Source organism: Barbus barbus (assembly GCF_936440315.1).
Source record: "Barbus barbus genome assembly, chromosome: 20".
NCBI classification, from domain to species: domain Eukaryota; kingdom Metazoa; phylum Chordata; class Actinopteri; order Cypriniformes; family Cyprinidae; genus Barbus; species Barbus barbus.
The window spans coordinates 28,437,035-28,461,142 of record NC_136748.1 but is presented as its reverse complement, the minus strand read 5'-3'; the positions used below and the strand labels follow the sequence as shown (position 1 = coordinate 28,461,142).

The 24,108-nt window shown below is 33.2% G+C and overlaps 2 protein-coding genes across 5 annotated transcripts; both read left to right on the top strand.

Moving 5' to 3' along the window:
* Positions 1-268: 268 nt before the first annotated feature.
* On the top strand, positions 269-11,374 carry LOC306886603 (protein FAM167A-like). Of its 4 annotated transcripts, none has more exons than XM_079443861.1 (3): positions 269-347; positions 3,111-3,681; positions 10,384-11,374. In XM_079443861.1, exons 2-3 carry the CDS (start codon positions 3,367-3,369, stop codon positions 10,642-10,644), a joined length of 576 nt encoding a protein of 191 aa, XP_079299987.1. In that variant the 5' UTR covers positions 269-347; positions 3,111-3,366; the 3' UTR covers positions 10,645-11,374. The 4 variants fall into 4 exon arrangements, with proteins under 4 accessions (XP_079299987.1, XP_079299985.1, XP_079299986.1 ...); XM_079443859.1 differs by having other exon boundaries at positions 276-347; positions 3,276-3,681; XM_079443860.1 differs by lacking the exon at positions 269-347 and adding an exon at positions 2,839-2,972.
* Positions 11,375-12,156: 782 nt separating this feature from the next.
* LOC306885908 (ras-related protein Rab-39B-like) lies at positions 12,157-14,925 on the top strand. Its single transcript, XM_079442714.1, has 2 exons — positions 12,157-12,435; positions 13,264-14,925. Exons 1-2 carry the CDS (start codon positions 12,221-12,223, stop codon positions 13,685-13,687), a joined length of 639 nt encoding a protein of 212 aa, XP_079298840.1. The 5' UTR covers positions 12,157-12,220; the 3' UTR covers positions 13,688-14,925.
* Positions 14,926-24,108: the final 9,183 nt, after the last annotated feature.

Here is a 24,108-nt window from a genome sequence, read left to right as displayed (position 1 = left end):
ATTAGAATAATTTATATAAATTTTTCTCTTCCGAAATTCCAATATCATATGCTGTTGTGTTGAATAAACAATAAAACCACACTGACATCTTAAAGGTTCGTGTCTATTCAACATTTTACATTAAAAAATAAATCTAGCATCTGAGTGACAAATGTGACAACTAGCCCCGCTACGGAAGGACGCGTACATTGCAAGCGATGTCGACCAATCAGAGTGCTCGTATTATAATGACGCGTCTTCACCAGTACCCAATCGACCAATGAACTACCTCCTTTACGCGGCGCGGCACGGACGCGTTCATTCGCAGCAGCTGGGTTTGACTCCGTGTTTAATGCGGTTTGGTGAAGGTAGGTTGTTATTTAAATATTTTTATTCCTCATATCTCTATAACAGTAGCATAGAGGGATCATCTGTCACTGAAATGCAGTTTTCTCAGCGTGTCGTCTGTAATATTTCCTCTGTGATTTCGAGCTTTTTGCACCTTCTAAGAAAATACGAGAATTAGTTTTTAGAGAGATCTGTGTATTAATTAAGGCTGTTATTAGACCTAAATTATCTTTTATGAAATGTGCTTAACATTAATAAATTACGCAAACAGGTCAATTGCAGGTTAGTTGTTCTATACACTTAGGATCAAAGTGCCACACGGTAATATAAACTCTGTATTTATGCATGTTTTGAATGATAAATATTATTTTAATTAAATAATATAAATAATAAATAAATAATATTAATAAACTTTTTTTTTTGTATCTTAAATATTAAATGTTTTAATTTATTATATATATATATATATATAAAGTACACACTTTTAAATATTTTAATTACTTTTTGATTTGGGATGAATTGTGAACTAGACATGTTTTTGCCAGATTCCCTCTTCTGAGGTTAGATCTCATGGCAAAGGTCAACACACACTCAGCATGTTCTCATTATATTCATTCTTTTTGAGGGACAGCGTCCTGTTGCTCAGTTTTTGTAGCCACTTCATCCATTATATTTTCCACAGTGGACTCTGTTTAGTTAGCCAACTTTTTCTGTAGTTGGTCCTCCAAGCATTTTTCTTGAATTTCTAATATAATGAAAGTCTTGTGGAAAGTCTGTCACTTTTTAAAGAAATAGTTGGCTCACCCTCAGGCCATCCAGGATGTGGTTTGTCTTGTGAATTTAAAAGCTGTGCATTAGTGAGAAAAAAATCCATCATTATTTTATTTTTTTTACTTCGAACTGTTGTTTTTAGCTAAAGTATGAGTCCATAATATAATATTGCTTTCTCTAATGAAAAAGTCATCTCGTCTGAATCAGGAGAGAAATCTGCACAGATCAAGCACTATTTACAGTACTAAACTTGTTCATCATGATGGAAGCATTATTATGGATTATGAACATGTATTTTGGCCAGAAACATATTAATGCTTCACTAGATGTTAGTGATGGATGGATTATTGTGATGTTTGGACTCTCATTCTGACGGCACCCATTCACTGCAGAGGATACATTGCTGAGCAAGTGATGCAATGCTACATTTCTCCAAATCTGATGAAGAAACAAACTCATCTAGATTTTGCATGGTCTGAGGGGGAGCACATTTTCAGCAAATGTTCATTTTTGGGTGAAATTTTCTGTTAAGGACCAGTTACAAAACTTGCATAATGTGATGCTATGATGAGACATGATAAAATATCATATGATTTGACATGATAAAAGCTTACTGGTCACATTAGGAGTTTGTCTGGTCTGCTCTGGTTGATGAGAACTAGAATCACTCAGAGACGCTGGACTCAAGGGGTTCCCAGTATAGCAGGCAGCTGCTGTGTCCTAGTTCACTGCTCAACCTCCACCACAGTCATATGAGTCCAGCAGACTGTCACCAATATCACATGTAAACAATCTGCTTCTATATATGACTTTGTAACAGTGCTGCTTGTCAAAATTCCTAAAAGAATGTTATTAGAACTTGTGTCATCATTTGGAACCATTTCGAAATTAAGTGATACTGTCATGATAGAGGTATATGGGAATCTCCTGACTGTAATGAATTGATTGCATGATATCACGAATCTCCTGCCGTGTAAAAAGCACACAAATTGTGACCACAATAAATACTGTGTTCAGTTTACAATGCATCCATTAATACAAAAGCTTCTGTTCACTCATGCATTATGTATGGACATGTCAACTCATTCATTACTTGAAATAAAATAAACATTACACCAAATAAGATAAAAATATAAAAACGTAAACTTATTTTATTTCAGCTGACTGCCAAGGCAACATTTCTCATTTTTACGAGTTTAAGTTAAAGTACTTAAACTAAAAATAAAACTATAAAGACATTTTTTTTAAAATAACAATAAAAATGACAAAAAACACAACAAAATTGGTCTGTGTAAATGACTAAAATATAAAATAAAAATAGAACAAAGCAGATTTATTTAGTTATTTATTTACACAGAAATAAAGGTGAAAAACACAGACATATATAAACATTTCTCTTTTCATTTAGTTTGTTGAAGTATTAAAATAACAAACTAAAAAACTAAATCCTAATAAGTCTAGACGTATTGTAAAAATAAATAATAAAAATGTCAAAACACTCTTTCTTTTTCTTTCTTTACTAAAAATGTAACTACAATTAAACTGAAAACAGGAAATATACAAATAAAATCTAATTCAAAATATGAACTAAAACTATATATTAATTAATGATAGTACATGAACACTGTGTCCAGTGCAACTGCAACACTTTGCATATTTATTTGTAAGACTGTAAGTTTGACCCATTTTCTTGGTGTCAGTTTGTTTTCTCTTATATATTATGCTCAAGGATTAGTGCTTGTCATTTCACAAAAGTCAAAGATGAGTCAAGAACAAAGTTATAAGGAAGTAGTTATTATAAAAGAAGACTAGCTAGTAAAACGTGTTAGTGCACTACTGTTGATATAAACTGTCATCATTACAGAACTGCACAGGTAGGCTATGCTTCTTTTACAAGAAGATTTGTACATTTTATATTTTAAGAGAGTTTAGCACATTAAAACATACAGTAGATTGCAATATTTGCATGGTTTGATGTTATTTGTGTTTCTGATGCCTCATTATTTCAACAGTCTCAGAAGTGAAACACTGTCTGCAAGTCTGCAAAAGAAGTTCAATGACACTGAGAGCAAAGAAATGAAAAACTGCATCTTCAGTAATGAATCATAGCTAATGTGTGTGATATAAAAAGTTCTCTAAAGCAAAAGATATTTGTATTTTTGCATCCATGGATCCAGGTTACTTAAACTATATCCAGTGATGTTGGTCTGCCAACTTATCCCACGGAACGCTTTTTAGTTTTCCTGCAAGCAACACTGCGAAAAGCCAATGGAAATGTCCCATGCATCTAAGACCCCAGAAAGCCTTGCTGCGTCGCAGGTCGACCACCTCTCCAGTCTGAAGGCTTTGACTGAGAAGCTGAAGCTGGAGACCAGAAAGCCGTCTTACCTGGACTGGAGAGCGCAGCTGGAGGCGATGCTCACCCAGAGCCACAGAGACCCAGAGCCGCCAGCGGCCCCCGATGACACAGAGAAACTGAGAACATCAGGCCCTCTGAAGTGGACGAAGCCGCCGCAGTCTTTAGGAAACACGCTGGGATTTGGAAGCATAGACCAAGCGCTGGAATGGCTCAGGAAAGAGCTGGTGAGTTTTTCAACTTGGTTTCTAATAAATTAACAAATAAATAAATCTGCTTTGGTGTCATTTGTGGGTAAAATGCATAGCAAACAATATATAACAAAAAATACAACATTGTTTTATATATACATTTTGGTTTATATGTTATAAAATAGATATATAAAATACTCATTTGTGGGTAAAATGCATAGCAAACAATATATAACATAAAATAAAATTATGTATAATACTTAAAATGTATAAATGATCTTATATATATATATATATATATATATATATATATATATATATATATATACATTTTGTTTCATTGTTTACATTTTTTATTTTTAAAATCTATATATATAATATGCATTTACCCACAATGACAACAAATAAGATTTGTTTATTGTTTCATTTATTGATACAGAAACAAAAGTGAAAAACAAATTGAATTATAATAAATTTGTATAAATGTAAAAAAATCCTGTTATTGTTATTATTGTAGTTTAATAAACTATAACAATAATGATAAAAGGACATTTTTAAATTTCATTTAATTTAATGTTCTCTATGTATCTATCTATCTATATCTATCTATCTATCTATCTATCTATCTATCTATCTATCTATCTATCTATCTATCTATCTATCTATCTATCTATCTGTCGTTCTATCTATCTATCTATCTATCTATCTATATCTATCTATCTATCTATCTATCTATCTATCTATCTATCTATCTATCTATCTATCTATCTATCTATCTATCTATCTATCTATCTATCTATCTATCTATCTATCTGTCGTTCTATCTATCTATCTATCTATCTATCTATATCTATCTATCTATCTATCTATCTATCTGTCGATCTATCTATCTGTCGTTCTATCTATCTGTCGTTCTATCTATCTGTCGTTCTATCTATCTGTCGTTCTATCTATCTATCTATCTATCTATCTATCTGTCTATCTATCTGTCTATCTATCTGTCGTTCTATCTATCTGTCGTTCTATCTATCTGTCGTTCTATCTATCTGTCGTTCTATCTATCTATCTATCTATCTATCTATCTATCTATCTATCTATCTATCTATCTATCTATCTATCTGTCGTTCTATCTATCTGTCGTTCTATCTATCTGTCGTTCTATCTATCTATCTATCTATCTGTCTATCTATCTATCTATCTATCTATCTGTCGATCTATCTATCTGTCGTTCTATCTATCTGTCGATCTATCTATCTGTCGTTCTATCTATCTGTCGTTCTATCTATCTGTCGTTCTATCTATCTATCTATCTATCTATCTATCTATCTATCTATCTATCTATCTATCTATCTATCTGTCGTTCTATCTATCTGTCGTTCTATCTATCTGTCGTTCTATCTATCTGTCGTTCTATCTATCTATCTATCTATCTATCTATCTATCTATCTATCTATCTGTCGTTCTATCTATCTATCTATCTATCTATCTATCTATCTATCTATCTATCTATCTATCTATCTATCTATCTATCTGTCGTTCTATCTATCTATCTATCTGTCGTTCTATCTATCTATCTATCTATCTATCTATCTATCTGTCGTTCTATCTATCTATCTGTCGTTCTATCTATCTATCTATCTATCTATCTATCTATCTATCTATCTATCTATCTGTCGTTCTATCTATCTATCTATCTGTTGTTCTATCTATCTATCTATCTGTCGTTCTATCTATCTATCTATCTATCTATCTATCTATCTATCTATCTATCTATCTATCTATCTATCTATCTGTCGTTCTATCTATCTATCTATCTATCTATCTGTCGTTCTATCTATCTGTCGTTCTATCTATCTATCTATCTATCTATCTATCTATCTATCTATCTATCTATCTATCTATCTATCTGTCGTTCTATCTATCTATCTGTCGTTCTATCTATCTATCTATCTATCTATCTATCTATCTATCTATCTGTCGTTCTATCTATCTATGTATCTATCTATCTATCTATCTATCTGTCGTTCTATCTATCTATCTGTCGTTCTATCTATCTATCTATCTATCTATCTATCTATCTATCTATCTATCTATCTATCTATCTATCTATCTGTCGTTCTATCTATCTATCTGTCGTTCTATCTATCTATCTATCTATCTATCTATCTATCTATCTATCTATCTATCTATCTATCTGTCGTTCTATCTATCTATCTGTCGTTCTATCTATCTATCTATCTATCTGTCGTTCTATCTATCTATCTATCTATCTATCTATCTGTCGTTCTATCTATCTATCTATCTATCTATCTATCTATCTATCTATCTATCTATCTATCTATCTATCTATCTATCTATCTATCTATCTATCTATCTATCTATCTATCTATCTATCTGTCGTTCTATCTATCTGTCGTTCTATCTATCTATCTATCTATCTATCTATCTATCTATCTATCTATCTATCTATCTGTCGTTCTATCTATCTGTCGTTCTATCTATCTATCTATCTATCTATCTATCTGTCGTTCTATCTATCTATCTATCTATCTATCTATCTATCTATCTATCTATCTATCTATCTATCTATCTATCTATCTATCTATCTATCTATCTATCTATCTGTCGTTCTATCTATCTATCTATCTATCTATCTATCTATCTATCTATCTATCTATCTATCTATCTATCTATCTATCTGTCGTTCTATCTATCTATCTATCTATCTATCTATCTATCTGTCGTTCTATCTATCTGTCGTTCTATCTATCTATCTATCTATCTATCTATCTATCTATCTATCTATCTATCTATCTATCTATCTATCTATCTGTCGTTCTATCTATCTATCTGTCGTTCTATCTATCTATCTATCTATCTATCTATCTATCTATCTATCTATCTATCTGTCGTTCTATCTATCTATCTATCTATCTATCTATCTATCTATCTATCTATCTGTCGTTCTATCTATCTGTCGTTCTATCTATCTATCTATCTATCTATCTATCTATCTGTCGTTCTATCTATCTATCTATCTATCTATCTATCTATCTATCTATCTATCTATCTATCTATCTATCTATCTATCTATCTATCTGTCGTTCTATCTATCTGTCGTTCTATCTATCTGTCGATCTATCTATCTATCTATCTATCTGTCGTTCTATCTATCTATCTATCTATCTATCTATCTATCTATCTATCTATCTATCTATCTATCTATCTATCTATCTATCTATCGTTCTATCTATCGTTCTATCTATCTATCTGTCGTTCTATCTATCTATCTATCTATCTATCTATCTATCTATCTGTCGTTCTATCTATCTATCTGTCGTTCTATCTATCTATCTGTCGTTCTATCTATCTATCTATCTATCTATCTATCTGTCGTTCTATCTATCTATCTATCTATCTGTCGTTCTATCTATCTATCTGTCGTTCTATCTATCTATCTATCTATCTATCTATCTATCTATCTATCTATCTATCTATCTATCTATCTATCTGTCGTTCTATCTATCTATCTATCTATCTATCTATCTATCTATCTATCTATCTATCTATCTATCTATCTATCTATCTATCTATCTGTCGTTCTATCTATCTATCTGTCGTTCTATCTATCTATCTATCTATCTATCTATCTATCTATCTATCTATCTATCTATCTATCTATCTATCTATCTATCTATCTATCTATCTATCTATCTGTCGTTCTATCTATCTATCTATCTATCTATCTATCTATCTATCTATCTATCTATCTGTCGTTCTATCTATCTGTCGTTCTATCTATCTATCTATCTATCTATCTATCTATCTATCTGTCGTTCTATCTATCTATCTGTCGTTCTATCTATCTATCTATCTATCTATCTATCTATCTATCTATCTATCTATCTATCTATCTATCTATCTATCTGTCGTTCTATCTATCTGTCGTTCTATCTATCTATCTATCTATCTATCTATCTATCTATCTATCTATCTATCTATCTATCTATCTATCTATCTATCTGTCGTTCTATCTATCTATCTATCTATCTATCTATCTATCTATCTGTCGTTCTATCTATCTATCTGTCGTTCTATCTATCTATCTATCTATCTATCTATCTATCTATCTATCTATCTATCTATCTATCTATCTGTCGTTCTATCTATCTATCTATCTATCTATCTATCTGTCTATCTATCTATCTATCTATCTATCTGTCGTTCTATCTATCTGTCGTTCTATCTATCTATCTATCTATCTATCTATCTATCTATCTATCTATCTATCTATCTATCTATCTATCTATCTATCTGTCTATCTATCTATCTATCTATCTGTCGTTCTATCTATCTGTCGTTCTATCTATCTGTCGTTCTATCTATCTGTCGTTCTATCTATCTATCTATCTATCTATCTATCTATCTATCTATCTATCTATCTATCTGTCGTTCTATCTATCTATCTGTCGTTCTATCTATCTATCTATCTATCTATCTATCTATCTATCTATCTATCTATCTATCTATCTATCTATCTATCTATCTATCTATCTGTCGTTCTATCTATCTATCTGTCGTTCTATCTATCTATCTGTCGTTCTATCTATCTATCTATCTATCTATCTATCTATCTATCTATCTATCTATCTATCTATCTATCTATCTATCTATCTATCTATCTATCTGTCGTTCTATCTATCTGTCGTTCTATCTATCTGTCGTTCTATCTATCTATCTATCTATCTATCTGTCGTTCTATCTATCTATCTATCTATCTATCTATCTATCTATCTATCTGTCGTTCTATCTATCTATCTGTCGTTCTATCTATCTATCTATCTATCTATCTATCTATCTATCTATCTATCTATCTGTCGTTCTATCTATCTATCTGTCGTTCTATCTATCTATCTGTCGTTCTATCTATCTATCTATCTATCTATCTATCTATCTATCTGTCGTTCTATCTATCTATCTATCTATCTGTCGTTCTATCTATCTATCTATCTATCTATCTATCTATCTATCTATCTATCTATCTATCTATCTATCTATCTATCTATCTATCTATCTATCTATCTATCTGTCGTTCTATCTATCTATCTATCTATCTATCTATCTATCTATCTATCTATCTATCTGTCGTTCTATCTATCTGTCGTTCTATCTATCTATCTATCTATCTGTCTATCTATCTATCTATCTGTCGTTCTATCTATCTGTCGTTCTATCTATCTGTCGTTCTATCTATCTGTCGTTCTATCTATCTATCTATCTATCTATCTATCTATCTATCTATCTATCTATCTATCTGTCGTTCTATCTATCTATCTGTCGTTCTATCTATCTATCTATCTATCTATCTATCTATCTATCTATCTATCTATCTATCTATCTATCTATCTATCTATCTATCTGTCGTTCTATCTATCTATCTGTCGTTCTATCTATCTATCTGTCGTTCTATCTATCTATCTGTCGTTCTATCTATCTATCTATCTGTCGTTCTATCTATCTATCTATCTATCTATCTATCTATCTATCTATCTATCTATCTATCTATCTATCTATCTATCTATCTATCTATCTATCTATCTATCTATCTATCTATCTGTCGTTCTATCTATCTGTCGTTCTATCTATCTGTCGTTCTATCTATCTATCTATCTATCTATCTGTCGTTCTATCTATCTATCTATCTATCTATCTATCTATCTATCTGTCGTTCTATCTATCTATCTGTCGTTCTATCTATCTATCTATCTATCTATCTATCTATCTATCTATCTATCTATCTGTCGTTCTATCTATCTATCTGTCGTTCTATCTATCTATCTGTCGTTCTATCTATCTATCTATCTATCTATCTATCTATCTATCTGTCGTTCTATCTATCTATCTATCTATCTGTCGTTCTATCTATCTATCTATCTATCTATCTATCTATCTATCTATCTATCTATCTATCTATCTATCTATCTATCTATCTATCTATCTATCTATCTATCTATCTATCTGTCGTTCTATCTATCTATCTATCTATCTATCTATCTATCTATCTATCTATCTATCTATCTATCTGTCGTTCTATCTATCTGTCGTTCTATCTATCTATCTATCTATCTGTCTATCTATCTATCTATCTGTCGTTCTATCTATCTGTCGTTCTATCTATCTGTCGTTCTATCTATCTGTCGTTCTATCTATCTATCTATCTATCTATCTATCTATCTATCTATCTATCTATCTATCTATCTGTCGTTCTATCTATCTATCTGTCGTTCTATCTATCTATCTATCTATCTATCTATCTATCTATCTATCTATCTATCTATCTATCTATCTATCTATCTGTCGTTCTATCTATCTATCTGTCGTTCTATCTATCTATCTGTCGTTCTATCTATCTATCTGTCGTTCTATCTATCTATCTATCTGTCGTTCTATCTATCTATCTATCTATCTATCTATCTATCTATCTATCTATCTATCTATCTATCTATCTATCTATCTATCTATCTATCTATCTATCTATCTATCTATCTATCTATCTATATTATGATTCATAATTTCCCCCCAGATTTATTTCGGTGGCCTTTTACATTGTGACACAATTTGTTTACTGTATCTGAATGTTAAAAATGGCCAATTTCTATAAATTATTATTTTTATTATATATTTGAAGGCAGATTCTGTTTTTAAGGTTTTAACTGTGTTTTTACTCTTCTGTCGCAGGCAGAGATGCGTGTGCAGGACCAGCAGCTCGCGCGTCAGCTAATGCGTCTGCGCAGTGACATCAACAGCCTGAGAATCATACAGACGTGTAACCAACACCGCGAGATGCTGAACGACGCCACGTTTGAGCTGGAGGAGCGGGACGATATGTCTGACCTGTGTGACGTCCCCATGTCTCCTGGATTAGGCCTCTCAGAGCCACTCAAGGTCATCGGGGTCACCAAGATGAACATCAACTCTCGCCGGTTCTCCCTGTGCTAACACAGCACTCAGTTTTATCTTACATGAATGAGTGCTTTTATAGATGATCAAATATTATAGGATAAAGGTATTTTCAAAGTGTTTCTGATGTTGTGCTTTCATTGCCTTAAAGTCAACATAGAAGCTAAGAGTTCATCTTAACAATCATCTGTACAGTGTAAATTGTGTTTGATATGACATGGGGTTACAATTTTAAATGTCCAAAAAACTGCTTTTTCATTTATTTCTTTAATTTTATTTTCTGAATCCTTACCTAAGAGGCCTCTTATCAGCTGTTTTTATTTCCATCTGTGTATCTTATCTCATTAGAGCTGAATATTTGTTTCATACAACTGAACTTGAGTCAATAAAACAACAACAAACAATAAATAAAAACATTTTTGAAAACAATTACTGAGCAAATATTAAAATTTTCCTTTTTTCAATTTTTATTTATTTTAATTTAATTTGATTTACTTTTCAATGTGGAAACACATGAAAATAACTTTTTTTTTTTATGTGACATAAAAAGCCTGCTGCATTATATTGTACCAGAATTTTTATTTTTTTTGGTGAACTATTAAAGACGAATCACATTTTGGGGTATATAGGATATTATTTTATTTTTATTAATTTTTTTAAAAACCTTCTGTAATTGCCATCAAGTATTAGCATAATGAAAACCTTTCTAACTTGTCTGTTGTCATCTCATGAATATTTGAACTCTTAACAATAAACACAACACTATCATACTTGTTATTTTTTATTTAACACACATACTTATTACATTTCAAATTTGCACCTAACATACCTGTACATACTGAATTGTCTATTTTGCATATTGTCCATTTTGTATATTTGTACATTATTATTTTTATTTTGTTTAATTATTATTATTATCTGTGTCCTGTCCCTGTCATTCTGTCGCTCTGTGAAGCTACTGTCACTAAAACAAATTCCTCGTATGTGCAAACATACCTGGCAATAAAGCTCATTCTGATATTTTATCAGAGCAAAAACACCATAACTATTTTTAACAAAATCCTGCCAACAGTTCAAACCGGTTCTCCCAAAGACGAACACTAGTGTTTTCTTCTGCAAGTTCTTCTGTTTGAGATCTCAGAGCCTGAGGGGAAAGTTTACAGAAGGTCAGGAACAGCCACAAATATTATACTTAATTAAAATACTGGTGTTTATTAAAGTGATGTTTGCTAAGATAAGCATCACTATTACTGATCATATTTAATGTTAGTGTTGTGATCAAACACTACTTAGATTTAAACTAATTAAACGTGTTACAGACATACAGTAAATGCTTTGACAACAGCGTTGCATATCATATTTCATAACAGTATGCAGCACATATCAGGTCCTCTCACAGATATGCTGTTTCTCATTGTGCAACAGTAAAAGATTTCTGTTCTTCACAATGCCACGTTTTCACAGGCTGCTATTGTTATGAAATAGGTGTGTATGCATCATTACTCTGCAAACCTCTCCCTCTGTCATTTTTAACCTGTTTGTTCAGTCACCAGAGGGTAAGGCCTACAGCAAAGGCTTGCTCTGAGCTTTGAGACACTGACACAAGCCGCTCGTGATGCAGGTGCCGTGGAACTTCAGATTCGGGATCGTCATTCTCGGAGACTCGGCCGTAGGGAAATCGTCTCTTCTGCATCGCTTCACTGAAGGAACGTTTGATGAATCCCATCAGTCTCCACTGGGAATCGATTTCAAGGTGCATAACATGAACTTTGACACTGATGTTGTGATCAAACTGCTTCTGTGGGACACGGCAGGACAGGAGAGATTTAGGTGAGTGTGTGTCAAGGAAACCTAATACACACGAGTTGACTCTATGCTTATTGACCTACACATTATAAATTATAGAAGTGGCACAACAGACTCCAGATTATAATATAATTGTAAGGGAGGCCAGGGCCAGGACCAATTTTTTAAATTCAAAACTGTCTTAAATTAGGATGAGTTTTGTGAATTTGATCAATTTCAGTGTCAGCATTTTACGGCACACAATAAAATACACAGATAAGACAAGACTCGTTTTAATATAATAAAAGCAGATTTGAAATTAAAGGTTGAACTGCTCTCTGGATAAGAGTATTTCTCATAAATGGCAGGTCGGGGCAAGTTGTCACACGTTTTAAACGTTGTCACTTTAACTTTTCTATTGGCCAAAATTGGTCTGATGATTTTGTGTTAAATTTTTTAATGTTTTAAATATTATATAATATATTTGACTATTTTAAATATATATTTCACTATTTTAATAATAATATAAATTTGTTTTTATTTTATTTTTATCATTTTAGGAATTACAATTTTTTACATATTTCACTAGAGTAAAAACATTATCACTATTTTAATTTATTATTATTATTTATTTTATTGTTTCAAATTAGCCATAAAAGAAAAAACAAAGTCATAAAAGTATGTTGTGGGACATTTACGTCATATTTCATATTTCAAACAAAAAGGGTGTTCTTTATAAATCAGTGTCAATAAAGAACTAAAAAATAAAAATAAATAAATGTTATTTAATTTAATTTGAAATAAACCCACCTTAAAATATTCAGTGGAGTTAAGAGTTGCAACATGCGTGACTTTGACCTTTTTGTCCTGCAGGTCCATATGTAAGTCTTACATGAGGAACTCTGTGGGCTGCATCCTGATGTTTGACGTGTCTCAGCGACAGACGTTTGACCGCGTGGCCAGCTGGCATCAGGAAGTCCTGGACTATGTGAAACCGAACCCGATGTTCTTCGTGCTCGTGGGTCACAAATGTGATCTGGCCGTGGGCCGTCAGGTCAGGAAAAGTGAAGGAGAAGCTCTGGCTAAAAAACTCAACATGCTGGCTTATCTTGAGGTGTCTACAAAAGAGAACATTAACGTCAGCGAGGCGTTTGAGACCTTGACCAGAGGCATATATACCCTCTTCCAGCAAGGTAAAATACCCACCCGAGATGACTGGCAGGGGCTAACGGTTGGGGCCACCATTAAAAAAGGGTCATCTGTGATCAAAAAGTCTGCCTGCTGCAACTGCGGATAAATGTACTGTACTGTGTGATTCAGACTCAACCGAACCTTCCTGCACAAAGTATTGTATTGAAAATGATGTTTACTACAGTATTTTACATGCATAGGCCTACTAAAACAGCACTGTATGTAGTTAAAGAGGAATGCAAAAATGGTGTTTACAATAAAGACTTAGACTAAATGTAATTTGAAGGACAGAAAAATGAAAAACTAAACTAAAACGATGGCGCAATGAAATATAATAATAGGGAATAATAAATTGATAAATCATTTTTGTGCATATCCAAAAAAAAAAAAAAACTAAACTATTTTAAATGAGCTTTTGTGCATATCTGTAACATATCTGTTCTCTCTGTATGCCTGTCTGTTATTCAGTTTGTGACAGAAAGAGGAAATGGCAATTCAGACTCAGAGGAACTAAAACTAACTTCTGACAGATTTTTATAGTATTTTGGTTTTGCTGACTAACTGTCAAAACTGTTTACAGCTGTCATTTATGTTAAGAAAAACCAGCACAGTTGTAAAAATACCTATGTTAATGATTATTTTGTTTAATAACGATGGCCTTTTACAAATCTTGGTCTCAAATAATAGCTACAGCTCCATCTAGAGGCCTTGATAAACAACTTCCAATGGTAAGTTTCATTTTGAACTATTTATTTTATGCACAAAATCCAATAAAACGCATGATATTAAGCGCATTAACATAATGAATTTCTTTGAACAAGCTTTTCGTATTTTATCAGCACTATTGAGCACTTTCACCCTTTTCCATCTTACTTTTAACTTGATTTTGAAACCTGAATGTGCGAGACTTCCGGTTTCATCCCTAAAACAACTCGTTATGCTGCTTGATACTGCAAACCGCTATTTCTTACCATATTATTTTCATTTATTAAGTTTTCTATACTTTATTCTTTAAGATATTTAAGGCTAATGAATGGGAAGGCTCGCACATCCACAGAAAATAGCTTGCTTCTGCTATCAAAATAAGGTGGATATTGCAGTTTTTTGCATTAAGTCTACATTTGGTGATAATGAAACTGATGTAATTATGACTAAATGGCCATTGAATGATGCTTTCACTAATCTTGCATTGAAACTGCATTGCTAATGTCTATTTTAGCTGAGATTTCAGACTGTTCAGGTAATAAACTTTATTGCTCAGCAAGATGAAGAAGAATGCTGGAAAATTAACTGTTTCATTTCAATCACATTTTATTGTATTAAAATGACAAAGATACAAAATTTAAGCATTTGTCCATGTGTACATTTGTATCTTGTTCATCTGTGGAATCTGTACAATACATAAGCTTAGTATCATTTTCATAACAAAACTTTAGATGTTGCATAAAATTTCAAACAACAGAACAGACAAAGATATTTGAACTCATAATGGCATGTATCTAAAATCAAACAAAAATGCTTGAAAATCTGGCACATTCCCTAAAACCTTAAACACGGTGCATAAAATTAATAAAATAACTGTACGTCTCACATTTGCCTTTGGAGACAACTGTATTTGTATCTTTATGCGAGTTACAAAATAAAATACATGAACTCTGCTGCTATTTACCCTGATCTGCCCCGTACACACGCTGTGTAGCGGCCGGCTGATGTTAGTCCATTAAAATACAGTTTGAGGTTAAGACTGAGATGTTGCAATATTGCAAAACAAAACAAAAACAGTTTTCTTTCAACTCAATTTCTAGTTCTGAATCATATAAGACCTGCGTCAAATTGAAAACATTAAATAAACAAAGAAATTAGGTTGATTTTTTTTGCTGGTGATTATTGAAGAGCAGCCTCATGAAATCATTTTATGAGACGAAAAGGAGTCGAGACCACAGAAAACCATTCAAATCTGACATCATAAAACAATAAATCCTCTGAATTACAAAGACATCAGACAAAATAAGAACAGAAATCACTAAAATAAAAAAATATACACATTTTCAGAATACGGTTTATGCTGTTAAATCATCAACTATGGCACACCCATGCAATATTACACAATTTTTGTTTATCTAATATCATTTTTTGGGCTTCTCTCTTTTTTTTTAAATATAAAATCGTAAAAGCTACTGAAACACAGACGATTTTTCATATCAAAGATACAGCCAAATCAAAACAGTCAGATATCTAAAGAATAATATACATTTTCTGATTCCATACAGGTTTAGACAACACGTCACACAAAATAAAAAAATAAATGTATACCTTGAATCCATTTGAACATTCGGATAAACGCAGTAACATTAATACAATCCACTGATCCAGTCAAAAATAAACTATAATCAGTCTGACAAGTAAAAAAACAACCTCTACCAAACTTTTCAAACACATACTTTAGAATATAAACCCTGACCAGACAACTAATTGCTAAACTACCTTTCAAGTAAGAGAACATCCTTAAAACACATTTATGGGTAAATACAATCCCCCCCTTACTGAGAAACCAAATGTCTTCTCTATGTAGGTACTTTAACTTGGGGTCGCCCTGCACAGCTTTGATAATGAATAAATGAATAAAAGGTCTGTTGCAAGTTGAATTTGGTCTCAAAAAAGTGATATATGGTTTTGTCCTTTGTAGGTATTTATCATTTCAGTGGTGAGAAACTGGAAATTCTGAACAAAAATCACAAGCATTAAATGTCCATGATCCACGATCAAAACAAGTTCTACTGACAGCATCAGAAAATTCATTAGAAAATGATTTGAACTCACAGCAAGTGCCCAGCTAACAGGGAACGTTCTCGGAATGCTCTGGAAAGGTTCTCTCAATGTAACATTAATGTTAATAGAACGTTCATTCAAATGTATCTGGTCTTTAATAATGTTCTCAAAACGTTACAGTGGAAGTATTTGAGATGAGGCATTGCACTGGAATAAACTAATTACACACACTGATAAAGTTATAATTAACATTTCATCTTCTGACCATGTTTACCCAGTATCAACTACATTCATTATGATGACTAAGATTTTACAGCTTATTGGTGCAATAAAAATACATGTTGCACACAGCTTTTAAACTGTACTATTGTTTTTACAAACTGAGAGATGAGATTAAATCATTTTCTGTGGTTATTGACAACATGCCACGCATCCTGTCCATACAGTTTAACTAGTTTTGAGTGATTTCTCTCAACATACTTAACTTAATTGAATAGTTCATCCAAAAATGAAGATTTGCTAAAAACTTACTTAGCCCAGGTCGTCCAAAATGTAGTTTGTTTCTTCATGGGAACAGCTTTCCATCACTTGCTCAGCAATGGATGCTCTGCAGTGAATGGGTGCCGTCAGAATGAGAGTCCAAACAGCTGATAAAAACATCACAATAATCCATACCAGTCCATCAGTTAACACCTAAAGTGAAAAACGTTGTTTGTAAGAAACAATTCCTCTATCTGCAATACTGCATTCTCCAGTGAAAAAGTCGTCCTGTCTGAATCAGAAGAGAAATATGCACAAATTAAGAACCGTTTATAAGTGAAACCAGTCCACAACAGCTCTAAACAAATATGTTGGTGGATTTTGATGTGAGAAAGAACAGGAGAATGGCTTTTTAACTGGAGGGGGTGATTATGGAAACAATGGTTTAATATTTAAACATCTTAATGATGGATTTGTTTCTTACAAACACAGCTTTTCACTTCACAAGATGTTAACTGATGGACTGGAGTGGTGTGATGTGATGTTTTTATCAGCTGTTTGGACTCTCATTCTGACGGCACCCATTCACTGCAGAGCATCCATTGCTGAGCAAGTGATATAATGCTACATTTCTCTAAATCTGATGAAGAAACAAACTCATCTACATCTTGGATGGCCTGAGTGGGGGAGTAAATTGTCAGCACATTTATTTATTGGGTGAAATATTTCTTTAAACAATTTATTGACACAAAAGCATTTAAAAGTCAAATGCAACAAAAAATAAACACAATTTTATCAAGTAACATTCCCTGCATGTTCAACCAGCCGGTTTAGAGTCCAGATGTGCTTCACTTTCAGTACAGACTGATACATAAACACACAAAACATTCAATTTCACATTCCACAAGGATGCATATAGCAAAATCATTAATACATACAACAGAGATGTCTTTTACACAGCACACACTTTGACCTCAGACAATTCAGACTCCTGCTTGGAACGAATACATTGTGCGAGTTACACATGTTGCATGACATAAACCTCTTCTATATTACATTATGATGTATGTTGAGATTTTACTCAGTGACAACGTGAAAAATGACAATCCACGTCTCACCAAAGAACCTGAATAACCATTTGAGGCCATAAGAGAGCTAAAACACTTTATATTTAATATTCAAACATAACTTCTGCTTGACGTTATTCAGATTTTACAGATACAACTTATTCTTTATGCAAATCCCAATATAATTTAAAGGCTACCATGAAGTCGCAATGTTCATGCACTACAGTATATCACACTCCTGTTTGTCGAGGGCAATCAACCATTAAAAAAATAAATAAATAAATATTCATTCATCAAGAGGACTTTCAACACAATCCAGGAATCACAACATGAATTTATGGGAATTAACTATATTTGTATTTCCAAATCTAATCGCTTATTGTGCTGTTCTTTTTGTCCCGTCAAATAATTCTCATTCAATTCTATCGGTTTTATGACAAACAAAAAATTCAGTTTCCATTATACTCTCAAAGCTACCTTTGAGACATGAGTAAACATAAAAAAAGTTTAGCATAAATGAAATATTCTGGACATACAAATAAGAAACGTTCCTTTAGACCATCAGTATTGGTAAAATATATTGCACTGTGCTTTTGAGCATATATATGTACCACATATATATATAGCATTTATATTATAATGTATAACAAGTTTCTATTTTTATATGAATAAATCATATGTGGGATAAAAATGAAAGCAACATTCCTTCTAAAAGCAACTTCACTATTTGCACTGTTTGGATACCAAAGAATACGCTCTTGTGTTTGACATGATCAGCAGTAATATTACGACAAAGGTAATATTTATAATCTGAAAGGGTATTTCTGAAACAACTTTGGTTTGCCATTAGGATCCACAGCTGGGATTTATAACACTACAGGAGGAGTTTCATATCTGGAGTAATGTTCAAACTGAAACAGCTTGGCTTGCATTTTACACTGAGTTTCAATGTAAAGAATACGACTAGGGTAATAAGGAAAACATCATATGTTAGTTTGCATGTAAATATAAAGCTTTACTAATCTAATAAAACTTTAGCTTTTGTGTTTGAGTTTTTGCGTTCTTCTAAACTGTTACTTTTCCACCGGTCGTGCTCATAAACCCTTAAACATAAATGATTCAAATGCACTTGGCATAATTGTCCAACATATTTTAAACAAAATAAAGAACATAAACCAGAAATACTCCAAACTTAAAGATACAACACATTTAAAATCACCTGCAAAGCAATTTTTCATGCCTTGACTGAAAAGAACAACAGAGAAGTAACTCAACATAAAATCCAACTTAAAATATTTTTTGACATTGCATAGTCTGGAATTGAGGAACTGCAGTTTGATTGTTGAATGTGTATTCATTTACTGTCGTATTTGAGCTGAACCTGTTCTTTTCACAATCCTGCTTGAACATAAAGTCACTTACAGTATTAACACATTGTATACTATTTTAGCAATACATGAAACACTTTCAAATTCACAACAAAAAGTCAAATACAACCATTTCAATAAAAATGCTCTCACAATGAGGTGAAAAGCTCATTTGTTTTTAACCAGAAAAAAATAGCTCATCCTCTAATATTTCAGTGCCAAGGAGAGCTCAAAACTAAAAGAAATCAAAGCCTATCCTAACTGCTAATGTAGCATTACAGGGTTACCAGAAACATTCTATACATAAGCAACACTGTAATGTCTATATCATATTCATCAAGCAGTTCCCACCGAATCACAAAAACTAAACAATATAGATCAAAACGTTTTCCGTCTGTACATAACAACAGAAACATACTTCTACTGTACATTATATACAAGACATTTCTGTTCTGTAATTTTTTTGGATGAACAGTCTGATACGGCGATCAGTACAAGGTAAGGCTTTACAAGAACAAATCTATACATTTAAAACTGAATATACAAAATATGGTTCAGTTTTAGCACCTTGAAGATTGTTCTCATCACTGGTGAAGCAGTACTGGACATCACATCCAGAAATCAACTTTAGCCCTAACGTTTGCCTCTCATAACGGGCTAGAAATACGTTTATTCTGTCGTTTGTGATAAGGCTGATGTCTAGTACTGCTTCACCGCCATCTGTGGAGCGTCTATTCCAATGCAGTCACATAACCATGCCAACGCTGGAATGTTTACATCATCGTTCTGTCGTGCTGCTATGTTACATGTGTTTATGTACAGTTCCATTTACTGCATTGGCACGTTTGAAAGAAAACTAAATAGAAATATACTGGCATTGTTGTTTGCTGAACTGGTTGCCTTGGCGGTTAGAAGCACCGACATTATAAGGCACCACGGGGTAAAATAAATGGGTGAAAAAATGGAATAATGGCAAATGAAAATTCCTATCGACATCACATCCTAATGATGACATCAAAACCGATGGCATCTTTAAGATGTCTGCGAAAATCAAGTACAGTCTTAAAAATAAAGCTTCCATAAGGCTTTTCTTTCCTCGCTCAGAAGAACCATTTTGGGTTCCTCAAAAAATCTTCCACTGAACAGTTCACAAAAGAACCTTTTTTTTTTTCCTAAGTGTGAAAACATTTTAATATTCCACTATAAAGAACCTGGAAAGGTTCCATGGGTGTTAAAGGTTCTTTATGGAACCAATAAATAACTGAATGCTTCATTATTATATATTATATTTCTCATAAAACAATGTATAATAATAAAGGCATCATTATAAAATACACCAACATTATGAACTGAATGCTGCAATATTGTCTAATACTGTCCATATCAAGGAAGCCCTTGCATTCTCTGACAGTAGCTGATGAATATTTCAGTTTGACATATTCAAGTTTGTCAGAGGAAAATAAAATGCCTGAGTAAACAAAAAAAATATTTTGACTTCATCATTGCAAGTACTGTCTAACAGGACAACAGTAATGTTTGAGGTGTTTTCAGCGCGGTTATATTTCATAATACAGTCCTCAGCAGCGGAAGCTTGTTTCTAGACCTTGGACTCGACAAGCTGAATGCATCTGAATGCTCACTGCTTGGTTAGAAGGAGAACTAATCACAGTGTATTAGTGCCCAGACGAGGCCAATCGGTGTCTAATATTTACAGCACAGATGTGCACAAGTGAAGATGCACCGATGGATGTAGTACGGCACATCTGGCAGCCATCAAAAACATAAAAAACACACTTTGACAAAACTCAAAATGACAGCATGAAAAGATGCAGGTTTCTCCAGCAAACAACAGTGATCCAGAATGCAGTGGATGAGTGAAATAGAAGCGAAACATGCACAGAAATCACACACACACACAGCCTTGAAATGAACGCTGGAGGAGGACCGTCCTCAGGATGACCTATTACTATAGATTTATATTTGCAGGGAAATCTAAAACATGAATAATCTGCACCAGAATACACCTGAGCCACATGTTAATGTGAGGGAAGGGCTAGCAGCAACCAGGGAGGAAGCGGAGTCAAGAGACCCAGTGTTAAAGAGCAATTTTAGGGGAAACATGCCAATTGGAGATTGATCTCAAGCTCTTTTTCCAACCTGGCAAGACCCCTTTTCACCTGCTGGATGCACCTGTATGGCATCTGGTTGTTGGGATCAAAGCAGGCACAATGGAGTCAAGGACATATGTGATCTCCTCTATGTGGTGCACCAAGCCAGCGCTGCTTCAGGTTCGCTCTGATTTGGAAACTCAAAATGGCAATGAATTCATGTGAAAAGCAAAGGCCATGATGCTGGAGACAATACCTAGTTAAAGGTGCACCAAGTTATTTTTGTTCATGTTTCACTGACCAATGCAGCAAAAAAAAACTGGTGCCGATTCAATGTTTCGTTGTCATTTAAATATTGCACTGAAATATGAAATAACTAAATATTGCATGAGATACAAGGCTATGTTTAAAAAAACAAATCATGCTGCTTTCTAATAACTTCTTTTTGGCCAAATTCAAAAGGCAGAACTATATGTATCTCAACCAATAACGTACTGCAATGCACTAAAGATGGCAAATGTTGACTTAACATTTATTTTTATATATAAAAAAAATTGTTTAAAATTGCTCAGTCTGACTAAAAGTTGACTATTTTACCCAGCGTTTGGGAGAGCTATGATATTAATAAGGTTTTTTTTTTTTTTGAAGCTGTAAATTACTGGAGTACATTTTACAAGAAAATAATATTTAAATATTTCTACTTCAAAATTTCATGTTTTCAAAATTTCAATGCGTTACTGCCATTTTTGGGGAAATTTACTAGCAAATTTCTCTGTGAAAATTGCTCCCAAAACATTTTTTTAAGCACTTTTTATGTGCACCATTTTAAACACTTTTCAAAAGAGCAGTTATTTCTTTAGGGGTAAAATTATTTACAGTAAAAATAAAAAATTAATAATACTTGGTGCACTTTTAATAATCCCACAGTTTTCACATGACAAAATAATCAGAGTAGCATCAAAAAAACAAACTGAATGCTTAGATAGCAAGAAACAAATGCTTCACTATAAGCACCAATCAGCAAGGAGGACGACTTTGACAGGCGGCTGGATGCACCAATAGCAGAGAGAGACTGTTACAGTAGAGGATGTGATTTGGCTTTGTTTCACGCTGCGGGCGGCAGCGAGCCCTGTGTGTTGAGGCAATTATCATCCTCTTCTCAAACGATCGCAAAATCCTCCTTGTGAGACTCTGCCAAGGTTACTTGTGTAAATACACTCAGGTATATTCAGGCAAAGATAACTTCAAATGCCATTAGCTTAGCATCTTGTTGCACCTTAGAATAAAACAAAAGTTAAAAAACTGACAATTACATCATTGCACATAGGAAAAATATGTGGGCCAGGGTTCCTCAGAGAACCGCAGCCACATTTCTGCACCTCACAAGTTTATTACTTGGAATTTTGGATGATGAGACCAGACAAACAGATGAGAGTAGTAACCGTATACACACTATGCAGTCTAAATGCTTGAAAAGAGGTTGAAATAATGGAGAGGACCAGTCATACAACGCCACCTTGTTGAGGGTTTTCTATGCTTATTTCTGATGAGATAAAACACGCGCTAAATTCACACCGCAGCTGAATCTGATGTGTTTTCCACTCAACCAATCGAGCTCGACGTGCGTCATAATTGCACACTTTCACACTTGGTCAGTGGAATGATGCTAAACCTGGTAAATTCTAATAAAATGTAACATTTCTAGAAATGCAATAAAATAAAATGAATTATAAACAATAATATTAAGTTAGAACAATAAATAATACATATCATTTAAGGAGCTGAAAATTAGAATGAGGGATTTTGGCTTGCGGTGTGAACAAAGCCGGGAAACAAAAACATCCCAATAATAATTAAGGGAAAATTATTTAAAAATCATCAATTCAATGTGCTATACTCAGAACAAAACTGTTCCTTCAAATCCGCCCAAGAGCTATGTGCTTTTATTATTTAATTCTTAATATAAATTCCCACTAAACAGATCTAACCTGATTCTCAGTGCAATATTAACCATACTTATTGTGCAAAGGATTTAATGGATTTGAACTGTGCTATACAGAGTCAATGAGGTATTTCTTTAATAACCAAAGAATACAACAATCACTTTAACAAACTAAATACAGATTTTAAGGCAAACAGACAATGAATGCCACTTGGATTTTGCCTCACACCTGCAGAGGTCAGTGTAAAGGGGCGCGTACAGCGATGAATTCACTAGAGCCAAAATCCCTCTACTGAAATTTGCTAGTAGAACGTCCTTCTCAAAAACTGACAACTCTTACCAAAAATAAGTGACTTTTGATTGCATCATCAATGCAAATCACAAGTGGAAAATCTAGGTTCAAGCAGGTGCTTTTTGTATATAAACCACCACTTGAGCATATCGATCAACGCAAATCTCAGATCAGCTCATATAGATTAATAAAAGCTGTTAAAAAAAAAAAAAAACACACACACAAGGCGGTGTTGATGTGGTCAACCAATCTCCATTTTTCCAATGTAATGGTTTCCGCAGGCTGTAAACACCATGACGCATACATACCCCTTCACGGGGACACTTCTAAACGGATATTGTAAAAAAGAGACAGTATATACATACAAAATATATACACATCTTCTGGAGGCTTTTCACATCAAAGAAAAATGTGCAATGCTTGATGCTTACACTCTTTTACACACAAGTACGCATTTATACGGAAACCAAAATGGCATGCATTTCGCAAAACGTGGCAGACG

Coding starts and splice junctions, on each gene's coding strand:
- LOC306885908 (XM_079442714.1), top strand. CDS start 12,221: ATGCAGGTGCCGTGGAACTTCAGATTCGGGATCGTCATTCTCGGAGAC. Junction 12,436..13,263: donor GCAGGACAGGAGAGATTTAG/GTGAGTGTGTGT, acceptor TTTGTCCTGCAG/GTCCATATGTAAGTCTTACA.
- LOC306886603 (XM_079443861.1), top strand. CDS start 3,367: ATGGAAATGTCCCATGCATCTAAGACCCCAGAAAGCCTTGCTGCGTCG. Junction 3,682..10,383: donor AATGGCTCAGGAAAGAGCTG/GTGAGTTTTTCA, acceptor CTTCTGTCGCAG/GCAGAGATGCGTGTGCAGGA.